Genomic DNA, 17,724 nt, shown 5'->3' on the forward strand with positions numbered 1-17,724 from the left:
TGTGCTCAGGGGAGCAGTGTGTGTGTGTGTGTGCTCAGGGGAGCAGTGTGCACTCAGGGGAGCAGTGTGTGTGTGTGCTCAGGGGAGCAGTGTGTGTGTGTGTGTGCTCAGGGGAGCAGTGTGTGTGTGTGTGCTCAGGGGAGCAGTGTGTGTGTGTGTGTGCTCAGGGGAGCAGTGTGTGTGTGTGTGCTCAGGGGAGCAGTGTGTGCTCAGTGCTCTCTCCTGCAGGCCGGTACCTCTTCCTGAACGCCATCGCCAACCAGCTGCGCTACCCCAACAGCCACACCCACTACTTCAGCTGCACCATGCTCTACCTGTTTGCAGAGGCCAACACAGAGGCCATCCAGGAGCAGATTACCAGGTGAGAGAGATGGTGTTTAACTTGCCAACATTCAGCTTTTTGCTTTCCTTCCTTCTGTATTTTTGATCTTGAGCTCTTACTTTTGGATTTCAGGGTTCTCTTGGAACGACTGATTGTAAATAGGCCTCATCCCTGGGGTCTCCTGATCACGTTCATTGAGCTGATCAAAAATCCAGCCTTTAAGTTCTGGAACCATGAGTTTGTTCACTGTGCTCCAGAAATTGAGAAGTGAGTATAACTTAACCACAAAATCATTAAAATGATATCTCTGAAGCAGTTGAACTTTGAGTTTTTGGTGCTGTCACAGCATCCATTTGCTAACATAAATGCACCTACCATTGCTTTGCTTCTGTGTGCAGGTTGTTCCAGTCGGTTGCACAATGCTGCATGGGGCAGAAGCAGGCCCAGCAAGTTATGGAAGGGACTGGTGCCAGTTAGATGAGCTGCATCCTGCGTTGTAAGAGTGCCAGCCTGGAGGTCCCGTCCCATCAACTGACTGAAGACTCTGTAAGGCTCCTCCTGACCTTCCCAGCCCCCTTGATTGGGTAGACACAACAGACCCTGGGTGAAAGTCTTATGTGGGCATGTTCCAAAGTTTGAAACAAATTTTTTGACTTTCGGCCAAACTTCAGAAGATGCTGTGAATATCATTTGAACTAGTGTAAATACAAGGAACAGAAACATTTGTCTGGACTTTTGGGTTTGTGCAAATTGTGTAAAAGGCAGGTGGGTAACTGGTGCCTGTCCATCTTGTAATAAAGGGGCAGCTGCTGATGCCAAGCACTTGTCTGGGGCAGACCTCCTTGTCCTGACATTCCCAGACTCCCAAAGAATATTGAAAAGCCAGTAACTTATTTTTCTTTATGTGAATGGGGGACCTTTAAATCACTAAGTTGTTTAAAAAAAAAAAAAAAGTGGATGTGTTTGGAATATGGGAATTCTGTGGAGTACAGGAGGGGTGAGGGAGGGGTTAAGGTTCAGTGTTGCTTTCCCCTCACCCTCATCAAATGCTGATAGACAGCAAGTGAAGTGGCAGTCAGAGAATGCCTCCTTTTTGTTGGAGAAGAAACAGGCCCTTGGTGAGGGTCAGCTGTTTTCAGTAAATAAACCAGAGACCAGGCCTATAGCTTTTTTTTTTTTTTTTTTTGGACAGTTGTAAATTTTGGAAGATGAGGGGTTAAATCTAGACCTTTTCCCACCCTCCCCTGTGACCACACAGTATAAGTTTGTAAAAAAAAACTAAAAAAAAGAAAAAAAAGAAAAAATTTAACAAAACAAAAAACCCAAAGGACCAATACAGCCCATTTTGTAAGGATTTTCAATGTTTTGTAAAGTATTGGTCCACGTGTTGTATTTTGTAGCCTTTCTAGTTCTTGGGCTTTAGTTCTCCCACTCTTGTATGTATGCATACTGTAGTTACACATTAAAGTCATGACATGCAGCACGTGCCACTGTGCTTATTCTGTCCAGTTCTGTCCTGGCCAGTTGGTGTCTTCCAAAGCCTGTTCTACCCATCCAAAATCTGCAGTTTTCCAGTGTGTTTTGGGCACTGCTTGTTGAGAAGCAGCTGGGTTTGTTCTCTAGCATGAGGTCAGTGGGCAGATGTAATGACTGGACAGGGTCTTGCTTTGAAGGGCATCAGAAGGGGCAGTTGTGTGAAAATAGAAATGGCTTGTCTGCAAGCTCATGAGCAGGGTTTGTCTCAGGCAGGAGACTGCACTGGAGGTATGATGGAGTGTAGACAGCCCATCAGTTTCATTTCTAGTGCCTTCCACTCTGCTGTGATCTCCCTGCAGCAGGAATCTGCCCAAGGCTGTGGTTAGCTATTGTAAGGGTAGGCAGCTTCAGTGTTGTTAATATTGCAAGGTCCTTTAACCTAGCAGATGCCAGGAAATAGAGCTTCATTTCTTTCTTTTTACATAACATCAGCTTGTTAAAGCTAACTGCTTTAGTTGACTGCTGTGGGGTGGGCAGAGAGGTCAGGATTTCCTACTTGGGTTTAAGGGGTTCCATACCTGGCTTTGCATTTGCTGTATAGAGGAAAAAACAGCTCTGAGGGGTCACTGATCCAGCTGTGCCAGTGGCTGGCAGCTCAGAGGGAATTCTCTCTCTTTCTGTTCCAGGCATCAGTCACTTCTGTGTCAAGGAGTAGATTGTGGCTAGGTCCTACAATTCTGTGGCATTTCTCTGCCAGGTCAGCAGCTGTACTGAAACTGAGCCTTTTGAAGTTGGAACTGTGGACTCAGTTTTCATTTCTTCTTCACTATACTTTTTACTGTCCCTCCTATTCCAATCCAAAGGACACAGAGTTTACATTGTTTTCCAGAAATTGTATGTCTGTTTCTAAATCCCTATGATAAAACAGTACAGCATAATAGACCGCCCCCTGTTTGAGGATTCTCCCATTCTAATGCAAACAGCTCCTGAATTCTAGCATCCAGTGGGATGCAAAAGGAGATCTTTTTTAAGGGAATATCTTTGAAATCTAATGCTCTAAACCACTGACCAGTGTCTTTTTATGTGGTTGATGCACATCTTGTGTGCAAGCTTTATTGCTCTTAAATCTTGGACAGCTGATCTGAGTGTGGTTTCTTAACAGGTAGAATTGGGGTATTAAAATGACTGGCATTCCTGAAGCAACCCAAAGCTAATAAATCTTTCAATGTTTGGTCTAGCCCTTTTCTAGCTTCCAATTTACCAGGGTGTTGTTTTCATTTTACCCATCTTGTGCCTGGTTTTAATTGGATTGTTTCCAGTTTTGCTTCTTGTGATCTTGCAGGAGTGCCAGTCACCTACATGAGAGGAGTCACCTTATCTTCTATTTTTGTGGGTATCTCTTCCTCTCTGGGTCCTTCTGATCCTGTAACATAAACATTTATGCCCCCGGGGCTTTTTCTTCTGGTTTATGTACTTGGATCTGTCCTTTTTCAAAGGTTCTTTTTGCATTTAATTTACTGAATTATCTTCCTAATAATGGCATTGGGCATTTGGATATGTAGAGAAATTTTATAAAACTCTTTCCAATTCCAAATTTGAGTGGCTGGAAGAATGGCTTTATTTCCTTTTTTTCCTATGGCTTCAGCTATGGATGTTCCTTTGTTTACTGAAGGCTTATTTACATCTCGCTTGCTCCTCTATTAGATATTCTAGCTTTTCATTCCCCAAATTTACTGTGACCAGGAGTTCTGCTGGGGATTCTGTGGACCACTCAGCTGCCTCTCAGTCTAAATCCCAACTGAGTGTAAGCAGTCTTCCTTCTTGTGGGGCCTCCCATCTTTGAGGATTACCTGTGCCCTGGGTTCTGGGAACATTTGTTTCCAGTGCCCATTCTCCTTACAAGTAACTATGTTGAATTTTTCCTACTAGATGGGAATTTAGCAGTTGAAATCTGATTCCCTTACATTACCTCCTGCCCTTCCAACTATCACAGCAATCAGCCAAATTTACTATCCCTTCTCTGATCTCTTTTCCCCTTTTCTTTCCTTTCTCCATCTCATTCTCTTCATTACACTTCCTTTTTTTATTTCTCTAGCGCTAAAACATGAGAGTCTGCTGTCATCAATCCACATTCCTTCCAAGCCTTATCATTATTCTGCATTGCAAAGAACAGATCAACATCTGGTACTTTGCCCCTTTTTCCTTCCTGGCAACAAAGTAACACTAATTGCAGGATCCATTCTGAGGCCATTTTCCCCAATTCTCTAATAGATAAAAAGGACACCACATAATCAGCTTCTTCTTAGTAAGCTAATTCCCTCCAAGCTTTTCCCATAGTCCAAAAATACATTCTTAAAAGTGAAGTTCTCAAAATGCCCTCCAATGAGGTGGAACTTCCAATGCCCATGCAGGCAAACAATTACTAACAGCAGGTATAACAAAGTCTTGTTCTAGTGTTCAAACCTTTTATATGCTTTGGTCATCACCAAATTTGTGCATATCTAAAAAATAAGTTTTAACCCAAACCCCAAACTTTAACCAAGATACAGAACGTAATACTCCTCTGACATGAGTGTTTTCCAATATGATTACTTTGGAGACACAGGATACCAAAATACCAGTTTTAACAATGTCTCTCTGAAGGATAGTGGCAGCTGTGTGAGATCCTGCTCAAATTCACTATTGTCCCATCTGGGAAACCAGAACAAGCTCCCCTCAGTGCTGTGAAACCACCCTGTGCCCAAGCACTGCAGGCAGGGCTGGAGCTGAGCTTTGTCATGAGTGCAGTGTGGGTTTTGCTTGTCTGCAATACTTTTAACTGCAGCAGCAGCAACAATCCCCCTGCTCTTAGATGGGGCTTCACACCCTGTTGAAGTAGAGAGCATGGGCTGGGTAAGAAAACTCATTTTTATTAAATAGAGCTTGGCCTGTCAACCATCAGTGTTTTGTCATGCAAAACCAAAGTGAGTTCAGGGTAGAACTGCATCAAGCAGAGGGTGTGTATCAAATGCTCAGCCTGCAGCAGCTGTGGAACTGTGCCAGTGCTCCTCCAGAGTAGTCTCAAGCCCACACAGAAATAACTTTTATTTCTAAAAGGAAATAAAAGGAAATACTTGTTATACTGAGACTACATGAAGACCAGCTAGACGGGCTTGTACTCTTGAACATGTTCAACATAAAATATGTACAGGTGAAGAGGTTAGTGTTGTCAGCAGGTCCACCTGCCAGATACTCTGAACCTCTCTAAGGTAAGAGCTACCAGCTGGATTTCTGCCCTCTTAATCTGGACAAGGAGAAGCTCTTGCCATAAACTTCTGATGCTGAATGAGGGAATCCTCTGCTGTTCTGGCAGTGTATGTCTGCCTTCCTAAAACAGCCATTAGCATGGCTGGTTTCTTAAGGCCTCTGGAAAAAGGTGGTATTTGTGCTCCAGAGCTCTCATGGTACAATAAGGCCACTCAAAACCACCTTTGTGCTGTGAAGTTACTTCTTTATGTAGAGGTAGCTAAAAATCCATGTGCTGTATGAGGGACAAGTGGACCTGCAGTCAGTCTTGCCATCTGTGCTCTCTGCTAGAGAAGAGATGGCCAGAGGCTGACCTTTCCCTCAGGATCAGCCCAGCCAGGGCCTGGCAGGGGCACTGGGGTTTTTATTGTACCAGCTCTAGCAGCTGGTGCAAGATCCTCTTCTGTCCATAGCGCACGTGCAGAGCCTGCTGCTCCCTTCGACTCAGTTTCTCATAAGCCTCCTTGTTATTTAGCAAGTCCTGCTCTGCTTTCAGGTCTGCCCCATAGGACTCCAGGGTCAGCAGCACACTGTCATAAAGGAGCTTCTTGCAAGGGGTTTTAAGTCTGGAGAGGGCCTCATTTGAAAGGGTAGAGTTTTCCTCTTCATCACTGTCATCTTCCCAGCCATCTTGCTCCTTATACTCCTTGAATTCTTCTTCTGACATGCAGAGCACCTGTAGTGACCCAGGCAAAGGGATAAGTCACTGGCAGTCTGAGTACATTAGTAGAACAGAAGAGCCACATGGAGCAGGTGAGTTATTCCTCAGGTGCACCAAAGATTAAGAGACTAAAACAGGCTTAGATACCTAAGTGCAAGTAATTATGGGTTAGAAGAACATTAAAACAATAAATTTGGGTATTGGCAAGTCTTGGAAAGCATCTCAGCTGTCACCTACAAAGTTGTGACAGCTTTCTAGAACAGCAGTGGCCATGGAGCCATTCAAGACAACTATGTACTCATTAGATGGCTGCTTCAGGAGAGGAAGATGACTTAACAGCATCTGGAGCTGGGCAGCCACACACCCTACCACTGTTCACATAGGACTGTTAGTGCCAAACTGCCTTCAGGTGCTTGTCCTCTTTCACTGAGCCATTCTGCACTGCTGATTTGTCCAGCTGCACTCTGTGCTCCCTTTTGCAGCTCTTCTGGCCATTCTTACCTTGAGGGTCATGGACAGCTCTTCCTCTGTCAGCACCTCATCCCAGCCAAGCACAAAGGCACCTTCCTCCCCCACCATCTCCAGCTGGCACAAGAAGTCCCACTGCTCTGAGACCAGCTGCTGCTGCGCTTCGCTTTTGGCTCCTGTTTCAAAGACAGCAGAGCTGTGAACACAGCCAGGATGGCAGTGGAGGGGGAGGGTGAATGGAGAAAGGGAAAAAGGAGGCAGAAAACCATGGCCTGGCCCCACCCCCTGAAATGCTGTGGAACAGGCTCATTTTCATGTCCTCCCTGTTGAACAGAGATGCCTGCCCCACGCTCTCCCAGGGGCTGGGGTGGCACTCACGCTGCAGCGCCGCCCTGCGCAGTGTCACCATCTGGATGTCGGCGGTGTCGTGGCTGTTGCCGGGGTAGGGCTCTGCAAAGCCGTACATGTGCAGCAGCTGCCAGTTGGCCATCTGCCCATAGGTGTTGAAGATCTCCTGTCCTTTCTTCACTGGCTGTGTTGTAACCATCCTCAGACAGTGCTGCAAGCAGGGAGAGGAGTGGAGAGCAGCTGAGCCGTGCTGATCTGACTGCCCAACAGGGGCTTTCAAAGAGCTCAGATGTCCCTGAGCTCCTCCTAACCAAAAATGCAGTAGGGCTATGTTTTAATGAGATCCAGGCCAGACTTGCTACCCTGGGCTGAGACCTCACCTTGCTGTGCCCATTCCCAAAAGTCTTAGTAAAACAGAACCAAGCTGTGACAATGCCTGGCACAGCAGCTCTGCACTCACAGGAGAGTATTCCAGGTTGGCATTGTGGTTGGCCACATGATTCAAAATATCTGCTACAGGCACCATCATGGGAGGATTGGGCCCCTTCTCATCTTCTTCCTCCTCCTCCAAAGGTTCCTGAAAGCTAAGACAAGCCAGTGGTACACATGGCCGCACAGGACAAGCTTCACCTTACACTCAGATTCTTGTGCAGCTGTAACCTCTAACACAGCCTGTACTCCTGCTTCTTTATCTGTGCTCCTTGCTGGAGCAAAACCTTTACTTCTCACCTGTAAGCCATGACAAATGCCACCAGCTCCTTATACAACTCCAGAGTGTGCAGTTTGGGGTCAAAGATGTCAGGGTGGGTCTCCATGAAAGGCAAGATGATGGAGTTATACTCCAGCTGGATGTTAACTAGATCCTTGTCCACAGCTTCTGGGATGCCTGTGCCCTGCAGGAGCCTTGTTCGCTCTTCTTGAGGCCTGTTACAAGAAAAACGGGTTCTTCTCCATCTGTGCTAGGGCCAAGGGTCTACAAACTCCTTTCTCCTTAAAAATCTCAGCTCTCCAGGTCGTTGTTCTCTAGCTCTGCCTGTATGTAATGTAACTCCAGGAGGGCCTGTCAGGCTCCTGCCAGTGCCAGCAAAGGGCTGGAACAGTGGTTTGGGGGCACCCAGCAGGACCACATCCCTTCCCAGGACAGAACTCAGCAGCCCCTGGCCTGTGCCTGCCTGCAGCTGTAAGCCTGAGCCTCCCCAAGCCCCGCTGCTTTCACCTTACCAGAACATGGGGTGGTCCAGGCTCCGGAAGTCCTGCCAGAGGGAGAAATACGGCTGCCAGTGGGAGCTGCTGGCTGTGTACTCGTGGAGCAAGGCCAGCAGGAGAGGGACCCAACCAGACTGGCTCTGCAGGGACTCCTGGGCTACAGAACCAGACAGGATGGAGAAAATCTTAATTGTTCTGCATTTCAGAACCAAAACCTTATATGACAAACCTCCATGCCTGTCTTCAGCCTGGAGACAGGGGTTGAGCTTTTATTCTGGTTTGTCTTGGCTTTGTCCTGAGCTGAACCAGGACCAGAAACGGCTTCTCTGGAGTTACCGATGAGCTCTGCCAGGCTTCACAGCCTTGCCCTCCTCAGCCTGAGGCTCTGCGTGCCTGCAGGAACCAAGGAACTGTTCTTGTCTTACCAGTGCTTCAAGGAAAGCAGCATCGTATGGGTGCCTGTCAGCTAGAAGCTGGAGATGTTGCACTGATGGACTTTTCTCCCTGTCCAGCACAGCTCTCAGGGAAGCGAGGGGATGCCCAGCCCTCCCCTTTCCTACCTGGTACCAAACAACCCTCTAGCATCCTGCACAAATCAGAAACGTTCCCGAGGCTTTACCACAGACGCATTTACTCCTTTAAAAGGTACAGCAGACTCGAGTGACACAAGAAGATTGCACTCACCTTCCTGCAGGAGTGCGTGGATGGAGGTGGTGTGCTGGGACAGCAGCGCCGTGCGAGGGATGGTGAACAGCACCTCTCCCGCCTCCAGCTCCTCGGCGGCCAGCATCCCGTACCCCGCCACCGCGCCCTCCCTGCTCAGGCGCACCTGGGGCCGGAGGGAGCCATGAGGGGCGGAGCGAAGAGACCGGGGCGGACCTAGGGCATGCCCGGGCCGGCCCGCGGTGCCTCACCTTGGGGTTCAGCTCCACCCCGGCCCGCCCGCACCACGCCAGGAACGCGGAGAGGGGGTCGGCACTACTGTTCTCGTGCGCGCCGCTCTCGACCGCCGCCTGTGGATGAAACATGGGGTGAAGGGGAAGGAGCCATGAGGCTGATCGCGGATCTCCTCAGTGCCGCTGTATCCCCGGGAGCCCCCGGCCTCCCCCGTACCTTGAACCTCTTGGGCGCAGACGCCATGACGCTACCAACACGTGGTCCCGCACCACGTGGTCGCGGTCGGGCCCTTCGGGTAGCGGGAGCTCCACCCCCATGGGCCGGGCTAACGGTGGCCAAAAAGGGACAGAAAGGGCCGGGGGAGCAGCGCCGGGAACGCGCCCGGGAGCCTCCTGCCCGGTGGGCTCGGAGTCCGTCTCTGTGGGGTCCGGCCTCCGAGCGCCTCCCTGAAGGCTCTGAGCTCCGTGTGGTGCCTCTCTGCGGGATCCAGGGGCCACCACGTGTCTCTCTGCCGGTGTGTCCAGCCCGGTGCACCTCGGGGGGCTGCGGTGCCTCCGTAGCTGCCGAGGGGCCGCGCACTGCTGCGGTCACAGCTCCAGACATGGGGTAAAAGCAGCGGGCTCTGATTAATGAGGGTAATTAAGCTTGTGCTCTCGTTCAGTCGACACCACACAGACTCCCACCGTACGTACGGGCTCTGATCTCCCCTCCGGGGCCGTCCCGAGGCCGCCGTTCCTCGGTTCATTAGTGCTGTCCCCAGCAGAAGGGGGCTGATCCATCTCTGGCTGCTCGAATGAAGCCAATTAGTGCTCACGAGGTGTTTGAAGAGGCCCCACGGGGCTCTCTGCGGGCTGTCCCCGGCTCCTGCGGAAGCGCGGCCGGGACTGGGGTTGGAGCCGAGGCTGCTGCAGGCAGAGCAGAGCAGAGGCCGGAGCCCCGCTCGGCCCCGGCCAGCGCTGGTGCTCGTGGCCGCGGCGGGGCCGTCCTGGCTCCCTCCGGGAGCGGCGGAGGCCGCAGAGCCGCTGCCGCAGCATCCGCTCGTGTCGTGCTGCGCATCCCTGCGGCAGCGGCGCCTTCGCAGGGCGCGTCCTGTGCCTGCTGAGCGCCCAGGAGATGCCAGAAGCCGGGCGTTCATCGGGCCTGCGCTGGCAGCCTGGTTGGGGCGGCGTGGGAGTGGGGAATACCAGAATGGGTGCCCACGTTGTCCCTGCAATGCTGAGGAAAGCGGGGTCCTGCCCCAGCTCTCACAGACCACCTGGGAGTCCCAATGTGAGCCTGGATAGCTCAGTTGGGAGAGCATCAGACTTTTAATCTGAGGGTCCAGGGTTCAAGCCCCTGTTCAGGCGGTGCTGTTATCCTTTAATATCAAGGAAGGGAGCCTGTGGGCCAGAGCAGCGTCCCCTCCTGCTGGTGGGGCCCTGTGGGTGCTGCAGGGTCCCCAGGGCACCTCCCCTCCTTCTTTTCCTATCACCAACTCCCCAAGCAGTTCAGAGCTGGCTCCATCCCTCCCACCTGAGACAGCATTGCTCTGTTCAACCACCCAGTACTCAGGGAGATCTCATGTTAGATGATGAGGACAAAGGAGCTATCATGGGTACACATGAAAGGAGGGAGGAGGATGGATAGAAAAGGAAGAGGAACAGCAGAGCGGGAGGGAAGGAAGCCCGGGCTGGGCTTGAAATTGGGGGCTCAGGGATGACTCCAAACTGAGAGTGGGGAAACTTATTGAGGGCACCTTGGGACTGAGTGTGGTTGACTCTCAAGGTGATGTGCAGCACCCTCCACCTGCCTTCTGGCATGCCCAGGCATTCTCTTACCTTTGGGTGTTCATCATCCCTGTCCTTACTCCCATCTGGGGCTGCCCTGAGCTCCAATGTGGGTCCCTGCCCACCCCAGCTCAGAGAGATGCTCCCTTAAAGCCACCCCTGGTGCCAGGGAAGCCCTGGCCCCCTGACTGGGGGGACAGTGATGTTTTTGCAATGACACTGCACCCACATCAACCCACGAGTTTATTTTATTGTCCTGACAAACTTTGCTTCCCAGCGGCTCCGATCCTTCCAGGGCATGTGCCACGGCTCAGGCCGAGCTCCGGCCCATGCCTCCGTCGTCATTCATTTCTTGCCAGCAAGAAAACAAAGAGATAATAAATAGGAAGCTTATTTGCAGGGAGGGCCCCGGGGACAGCCTGGGGTCACGGGCCAGGCTGTGCCTGGCCCCAGCCAGGGCTGGTGGGGGGGCTGCAAGCAGGACAGCCCAGCCCCGGGCCATGCACACTGTGGGGCTGGGGCACTCAGGGGTCTGGGGGGGGATATAGCAATCTCTATTTAATTACATTAAAATAGACTATTTAAAAAAATTATTTCTAGTAGTTAAAAAAGTGTTGTGGTCCATCCCATTCCAGCAGGGTCGTGGAGCTGTCCCAGAGGTTTGGGGACACGCTGGCCGGTGCTGGGATGGACCCCAGTCTGCTTCACCCTGGGCAGGGCTGTCCGGGGCATGGTCAGTCATAGCGGGCTCCAGAGGGGGGTGCTGGCAGGGTGGCCACCGCGGGTGACAAAGCAGGGCACTGTGCCACCCGCCAGCCCCACAGCCACCACAGACCAAAGGCAGGGGAGTGGGTGCCCTCCCAGTCCCCACAGCAGGGCCAGTCCCGGGGCCTTAAATGACATGGCAGCAGTTGAACTGCCCCAGTGACAAGAGGCTCTCCTTGGAGCCCGGCCGCAGTTTGAAGGCCAGGGCTTTCTCGCAGAGCGGAAACTGCAGGAGCCTGTCCCGCAGGCTGCCCCCCTTGCTCTTGCCCGGGTCCAGCTTGATCACACTCTCTGCGCCCCCTTCAGGGCCTGAGCTCTCCACCGACTGCTGGGCCGGGCTGATCTGCTCCCCCTGCCCTGGGGACGTGTCTGCAGGACTTGGGAGGGTGGCAGGACTTGTCTCTGCCCCCAATACCTGGGGAACTTCAGCTGAGCTGCTCTGGGGTGACAGGATGGCTCCCCTTTCCTTGGGTAACTCTGCTGAGGAGCCCCCAGACTCTGCGTCCTCCTCCCTCCTTAGGGACTCACCTCCATTTCCCCGCAGCACGGGGGGACCCCGGCCCCCACTCACTCCCTTCCCAGCCCAGGCCATCCCCGAGCGCCCTCCCCGGCCCCCCAGCTCCACCCCCGGCCCCCAGACCTCCCCGCGGCCGGGCGGGCGGTGGGCGCGCAGGAAGGCTCGCATCTGCTCCTGGTTCAGAGAGCTGCTCTTCCTCTCCATTGCGCTGGGCCTCTCCTCCTCCTCGTCGTCCTCCTCTTCCTCCTCACAGATCTGTTGCAGGGCCGGGGTGCTCTTGGTGATGGTGGTGTCAACGGCAGGGACCTTCAGCAGGGTCCCGGTGGGCTGCCGGCCGCCAATGTCCCCTCCAGGGGGCAGCCGGGACGCCCCGGCGAGGCCACCTATCTCCGTGAAGGGCAGGAGGCTGCCAGTGCTGCCCGCAGAGCCAAATGTGTCTGACAAGTTGGGCCTGAGGGAGGGGAGAGAGGTGTCAGTACTGGCTGGGCATCACAAGGGCTGTGACAAGGAAAAGGACAGGGGACCGGCCAAGACGCTGCACCGGGGACTCAGGATGGTGGGGAGGGTGACGCAGGATGGGGGCAGCAGGGGCCTCACCTGCTCTGAACCTCCTTGGCCAGGTTGTAAACGAGACTGAGGCGGTGGCCCTGCTTCTCCTGCTTCTCCCGCAGCATCCTCTCTGCCAGCAGGAAATAGGTGGCCGTGATGTGGTTGTAGCGGTCGGCTTCCAGCGCCCTGTGTGAGACCAGGACAGTTGCAGCACACACAAGGGCCGTGCTTGGAGGTTCCCCCAGAGCCCTTCACGGGGGCTCCCACCCCCACATCCCATCACTCACTCCTGGATGGTGTCCCGATCCGCGATGTTCCCGCACACCATGGCCTGGAGGATGATCTCGTGCTCCTCCTCAGACACGCGCTTGTGGGAGGTGAGGGGCAGCAGGGAGCGGCTGGCAGGGGACGGGTCCACCCCCTGCAGCCACGCGTGGCCCTCGATCTGCTCCAGGGACGCTCGCTGCTTCGGGTCCCGCTGCAGCATCCTGGAGATGAGACTGGGGGAAAGGAGTGACGTTGCAACCCTGCAGCACTATGTGAATCCCAGAGTAAGCAGCTTTGCCTGCTCTTCCCACCTCAGCTCCCAGGTGTCTGCCAGGGCTGGGGCACCCACCCCGGGGGCAGCAAGCTGGGGGCTGGGGGTACAGTGAGGGTGGTGGTGCTCACTCAGCGCACTGTGCCGAGACGTGCGGGGGCACGGTGTAGCGGCAGTCCATGATCATGGTGAGGGTCTCGCTGTCGTTGGCCTCCTGGAAGGGGGGGTGGCCACACACCAGCATGTAGAGAATGACTCCCAGGCTCCAGATGTCTGCAAGAAGCAGCAGCAGCAGTTCAGGTTGCACTCACAATGGCCCAGGAGATTCCCCACCCCAGGGACCCCGGAAAGGGCTGCCCCACCAGTGCTCACTGGGATGTTCCTTGGAAGTAACAGCCCTCAGGTCTTGCCCCACGGAAAGGGGGACCATACTCCCATCAAGGCAGGGAAGGACCTTCCCATCCCCACATCCAAACAGGTCTCAAGGGACTTCACCAAAGCAGTTGAGGTATTATCACCTTGTCCAGCCAGGGACAGGAAGGCCAGCCCTGAGCTCTGCCCCTCTCTCCGCTCCCCCCGGTCACACACCCACCCATGGCACTGTTTCATGTCATTCCTCAGTTTCCTGATTCCCAAACCCCACCACAACCATCCTGGCACTGGGCTGTGCTTTAGGAGACACTACAGCAATCAGAGAGGGACATAGCACCGATCTAGGCTCTCCAGCTGCATGGGGACCAGCTGGAGCAGGACTGCTGCCCTGTCCTAGGGACAGGGATGGAGCCAGAAGCATCTTCACTGGCTCCTCCTGCCCAGCACACAAATTCCTGCAGATGTGCGGGTTTAGGATGCTGAGCACGCCCTGGGGCGCTCCGTTAATACCTTCAGCTGCTTAAGTCAAGTGTTCGAAAATTTCTCATCTGCGTCAGTTTTCTCTCTTCATTTCCCTTTGCAGCGCCACCAGCTTATTTTTCTACCGCCTCCATAAGCTATCCCTGTTCTCAACTCAGGATCTGCCTTTCCCTGAGCCAGCGCTGGGCTTTTGCCTTTAAGGGCTCGTGTTTTGCTTTGCTAAATCCTCCTGCCCTAATTCCAGCCAGCCAGCCAGCTCGGATCCTGCTTCCCTCCCACGTCCCCTCTGCCACAGCAGAGCTTCTTGGAGCCCCCAGCCCAGCTCCCTGTGCCCTCAGACAGTGTCCCCAGACCCCTGCACATCCCCTGCACCCGGGGAGGAAGAGCACTGGGAGCCATGGGAAGGAAGTGGTTTTCAGGGCGGGGATGGAGCAAAGGAAACTTTCGGAGCCCCTCCGCCCAAACAGCAGCATCCCGAGCAGATTTCCTTCCTGCCTCGCCCCGCCAAATAACCACCAGCGCCAGATTGCTGGCAGCTGTATGCTCAATGCTCACACTGCTTCTCCTGGCGGCTGCCTCTCCAGGCTCACAGCCTGCTTGGGCTTTTTCCCCTCTCTGGCAACCATCACTCTGTGGGATCTCTGTGGATGCCAGGATGGTCTCTGCAGGGAGGACCCTGCTGTGCCAGGGCAAGGCTGGGCAGCCAAGCACCCAAGGGACAGGCTTGCTCCTTGCAGGGACAGCAGTCCCACTGTGTGCTCCTAGTGTAAGGGGCCAAGTGGGAGGTGGTACCCAGTTGGCAGGACCATGCTCCAGGCCAGGGACAGGAGGGAGGCAGGTCCTCAGGGCCCCCCTCAGCCCTTACCAACAGCCGGGGCATCGTACTCATCCCCAAGCAGGATCTCTGGTGCCGAGTAGGCCAGGGAGCCGCAGCTGGTGGTGAGCATCTTGCCGGGCTGGAAGCGGTTGCTGAAGCCAAAGTCGGTGAGTTTGACCACTCCTTGCTCCTGGAAGAAGACCACGTTCTCGGGCTTGAGGTCACGGTGCACCACATGGAGCTTGTGGCAATAGGAGATGGCATGGACGATCTGGGCAAAGTAGTGCTTGGCCCGCGGCTCGGCCAGGCCACCCTCGTGCCGCATGATGTGGTCAAACATGTCCCCACCGTCACCCAGCTCCAGGATGAGGTAGAGCTTGGCGTGGGTGTCGATGACCTCGTAGAGGCGCACCACGTTGGGGTGCTGCACCAGCTTCATGCAGCGCACCTCCTGCAGGAGCTGCCCTGCCGCCTCCCCCGCCAGCTTGCTCTTGTCGATCACCTTGACAGCCACGCGCTGCCCAGTGAAGACGTGCCGGGCCAGCTTCACCACGGCAAAGTGGCCCTTGCCCAGCGTGCGCTCCAGGTCGTACAGCCCCGCGATCTTGGCCTCGCCGCAGCCCTGCACCCCGGCCATGGCGGTGCCGTCAGGTGGGGACAGGCATCAGGCAGGTGCTGTGGGATGGAGGAGATGCTGAGCAATGTGGGGTGAGGGACAGGGTGCTCCCGAATACCAGGTCCCCCAGCACCACTGACACCAGCACTGCCAGGACATCAGGTCCCCAGCAGCCTGGGCACCCTGACACTCTACCTCCCAGTCCTCATCCCAGGACCTAGACCCCCATCTGTATCCCCATCTCCAGTTCCTAGTACTCTGAGAATCTCAATACTTCCATCTTCCATCTCCTAGGGCACCCCATAATCCCCATGTCTGGGTCCTCATCATCTTGAGCACTCCAACACCTTCCTTTCAATTCCCAGCACCCCAGGACATCCTGATACCCTCTCCTCAAGATGTCCAGAACTGCAGCACCCCGGGCACCCCAATATTCCTGCCTTCAGTCCCTCATCACCCTGAGCAACCCCATACCTCTCCTGGTTCCCAGCATCCTGAGCAGCCCCATACTCCTTCTCTCCTGGTTCCCCGCAGCCTGAGCACTTCATACCCCTACCTCCAAATCGCCAGCACCCCTGTCACCCCACACTCCCAGACCCCAGCATCCTGGGCACCCCAATATTACCAACTTCCAGATATTCGGCATCCTGGCTACCCCAATATGCTCACCTCCACTACCCAGCACCTCTGGGCACCCCCACACCTCCATCTCCAGTCCCCAGCACTCCGGGTCGCCCCCATAACGCCAACCTTCAGGTCTCCAGCACCCTTGTCACTCCTGTATCCCCATCTCCAATCCCCAACATCCGTGCCACCCCATGCCCTCACCTCCAGACCTCAGCACCCTGGGCACCCCCATACCCCCCCTCTAGCGCCCCGGGCACCCCGATACCCACCCCTGTCACCCGGTGCGCTCCGGCGGAGCCGCACTCGCTGGGGCGCGGAGCTGCGACCGCCGGGGCTGCGGTGCCCGGGCGCACCCGCCCCGCTGACGTCAGGGCGGCTTCGGGATCGCGCCTTAAAGGGCCCGGCCCGGCGGGGCTGAGACCGGGGTGACGCTCATCACCTCCGGAGAGGCAACCCCGGGTACCGCTGTCTCCGGCAGCTCCCGCTGCCCGGCTCGTTACTGCCTGTTTGGGGTAGCCGGGACTCGGTTGGCCTTAGCGGTAACGAGGGCTGGCGATGAGCTAAACGAGCCGCCCGCCTGCCTGGATGCTTCCAGGAGGACAGGGAGAGCCCCCAGCCCGGGCTTGTCTCTAGGAGGGTCCCGCCGTTGTGGGCTCCTGCCCGGGATGCCCGCTCATGGGCATCTCTGCTGTGCCACTAACCCGCTCCACCCGCTCTCTCCCTCGCTGGAGCCTGAACCACTGAGCCGGGAGCTCAGCCCTGGCCCCCCTTTCCCCCTCGCTTTAAGCCGGTCTTTTCCTGGAAGCGGCCGCCGAGCGGCCGGCCGCCTCATTTAGCTCGTTACTGGCCATCGGGATGCGCACAAAGCAGATGTTGCTCCTGCAGATTAAAAAGCTCTCAGCGCGGCCGCCCTCGTTCCCGCTAATGCCTTCCCAGAAGTCCTGGCCCGCGGCCCCGGCGGCTGCAAACAGCCCCTAATGAGCTGTGCCGAGGGCTCCGTGCGGGGGCTGCGGCCAGCGGCGCCCGCGCAGCGCGGACTGCGGGCCCGGGCTCCCCAGGGCTGGATGGGACACACGGCACCCACCTGGGCCTCGGGAATGGAAGGGGCTGCCAAACCTGCCTCTCACCCAAGGTGACTCTGTCCAGGCATGTGGGGTGCAGGAAGCATCCAGGTGCTGTGGCAGGGGATCCTGACTGGGTGTTGTGCACTGGGGGACCCAGATGGGTGCAGAGTGCTTCCAGCAGCCACACACAGCTGGAGAAAATGCCACATGGCAGATGAGTTCCTCACTGCTCCTGTGCCTGCTCAGCCTGTCCCTCAAATGCCCAGGAATCTGATCATGCCGGGATGGGGGGTGTAGGAGCAGAGGAAGCCTGCCAAGAGCCTCAGAGGTGGTGCTGCAGCCAGGAGCAGTGGCTCGTGCTCTGCCGAGGATGTGTTGGGAGGCCTGGGGGGTCCTCCCGGTCTAGGAACAGCCTGGGCAGAGCCTGGGCTGTCAGCCTTCTCTGCAGGGGATGTCAGAAGCTGCTGAACCCTTCCTGTTATGTCTTATTCCCCCAGTTCCTTGCAGGGCTGAAGCCACTCAAGGCCACAAGTGTTCCCCAAAGGAGCCTGGTTCTGGGGAGATGCAGGTTTTCCAAACAAGACATGAGTACGAGATGCAGTTAGCACAGGTGGAAGCCTGGAGAATCTGCAGATGGTATGTGGTTAGAAGCTGGAGGACTTCTGGAGGCTCTGCACTATGAGTGGATGCTTGCCAGGAGATACAGATAGGCAACATTCCCTTTGAAAACCAGTCAAGCTTAGCATGGTTTTGGTGAGGAGATCATAGCCCTGTTATTTCTGTATTTGGGAATTAGGAGATGTCCTCAGGCTTAGTGCTGGAAAGGGAAGTGGGCTGAAAAGGGAAGTGGGGATCACTTCCAAAAAACTGGGAGTTTGGAGCTAACAGGGACTGTTCCTTCCTGCAGCTGTACAAGGCACAAAGAAGGAGCCCCCCCTCCCATGCACCAC

At 55.2% G+C, this 17,724-nt stretch overlaps 3 protein-coding genes and 1 non-coding gene across 7 annotated transcripts in view; 2 read left to right on the plus strand and 2 right to left on the minus strand.

Moving 5' to 3' along the window:
- The window catches only part of CNOT1 (CCR4-NOT transcription complex subunit 1), a 56,153-nt gene extending 54,351 nt beyond the window's left edge, over nucleotides 1-1,802 (plus strand). For all 4 annotated transcript variants that reach the window (XM_054640532.2, XM_054640537.2, XM_054640534.2 and 1 more), the window contains exons 47-49: nucleotides 229-361; nucleotides 455-589; nucleotides 721-1,802. In XM_054640532.2, the coding sequence (XP_054496507.1) occupies nucleotides 229-361; nucleotides 455-589; nucleotides 721-799 (347 nt within the window). In that variant the 3' untranslated portion in view covers nucleotides 800-1,802. The remainder of the gene's footprint in view (nucleotides 1-228; nucleotides 362-454; nucleotides 590-720) is intronic.
- A 3,061-nt stretch (nucleotides 1,803-4,863) lies between these two features.
- SETD6 (SET domain containing 6, protein lysine methyltransferase) lies at nucleotides 4,864-9,756 on the minus strand. The gene is made up of 9 exons (XM_077185039.1): nucleotides 8,880-9,756; nucleotides 8,681-8,779; nucleotides 8,451-8,595; nucleotides 7,782-7,923; nucleotides 7,290-7,484; nucleotides 7,021-7,144; nucleotides 6,591-6,771; nucleotides 6,246-6,388; nucleotides 4,864-5,759 (listed from the first exon to the last, which is right to left on the minus strand). The coding sequence occupies exons 1-9, from the start codon at nucleotides 9,264-9,266 to the stop codon at nucleotides 5,448-5,450; spliced, it is 1,728 nt and encodes a 575-aa protein (XP_077041154.1). The 5' UTR covers nucleotides 9,267-9,756; the 3' UTR covers nucleotides 4,864-5,447.
- A 180-nt stretch (nucleotides 9,757-9,936) lies between these two features.
- Nucleotides 9,937-10,009, plus strand: TRNAK-UUU (transfer RNA lysine (anticodon UUU)). The gene has a single exon. It is a non-coding gene; the product is annotated as a tRNA-Lys (tRNA).
- A 650-nt stretch (nucleotides 10,010-10,659) lies between these two features.
- Nucleotides 10,660-16,133, minus strand: LOC129125280 (SNF-related serine/threonine-protein kinase-like). Its single transcript, XM_054640652.2, has 6 exons — nucleotides 15,980-16,133; nucleotides 14,516-15,142; nucleotides 12,930-13,071; nucleotides 12,548-12,760; nucleotides 12,309-12,446; nucleotides 10,660-12,162 (listed from the first exon to the last, which is right to left on the minus strand). The coding sequence occupies exons 2-6, from the start codon at nucleotides 15,102-15,104 to the stop codon at nucleotides 11,322-11,324; spliced, it is 1,923 nt and encodes a 640-aa protein (XP_054496627.2). The 5' UTR covers nucleotides 15,105-15,142; nucleotides 15,980-16,133; the 3' UTR covers nucleotides 10,660-11,321.
- Between the last annotated feature and the right edge of the window lie 1,591 nt (nucleotides 16,134-17,724).

This window comes from Agelaius phoeniceus, chromosome 12 (assembly GCF_051311805.1).
Source record: "Agelaius phoeniceus isolate bAgePho1 chromosome 12, bAgePho1.hap1, whole genome shotgun sequence".
Lineage (NCBI taxonomy): Eukaryota > Metazoa > Chordata > Aves > Passeriformes > Icteridae > Agelaius > Agelaius phoeniceus.

Bases quoted from the DNA above. Each gene is read 5' to 3' on its own strand.
- SETD6 (XM_077185039.1), bottom strand. From the start codon at position 9,266: ATGTCTGGAGCTGTGACCGCAGCAGTGCGCGGCCCCTCGGCAGCTACG. The intron at 7,924-8,450 runs GTGAGTGCAATC...CTGGTTCTGTAG, and splicing joins CCACGCACTCCTGCAGGAAG to CCCAGGAGTCCCTGCAGAGC. The intron at 5,760-6,245 runs GTAAGAATGGCC...GGGTCACTACAG, and splicing joins AGCTGTCCATGACCCTCAAG to GTGCTCTGCATGTCAGAAGA.
- LOC129125280 (XM_054640652.2), bottom strand. From the start codon at position 15,104: ATGGCCGGGGTGCAGGGCTGCGGCGAGGCCAAGATCGCGGGGCTGTAC. The intron at 12,761-12,929 runs GTGAGCACCACC...CCTTTCCCCCAG, and splicing joins GTCTCGGCACAGTGCGCTGA to TCTCATCTCCAGGATGCTGC. The intron at 12,447-12,547 runs GTGAGTGATGGG...GGTCTCACACAG, and splicing joins GATCGGGACACCATCCAGGA to GGCGCTGGAAGCCGACCGCT.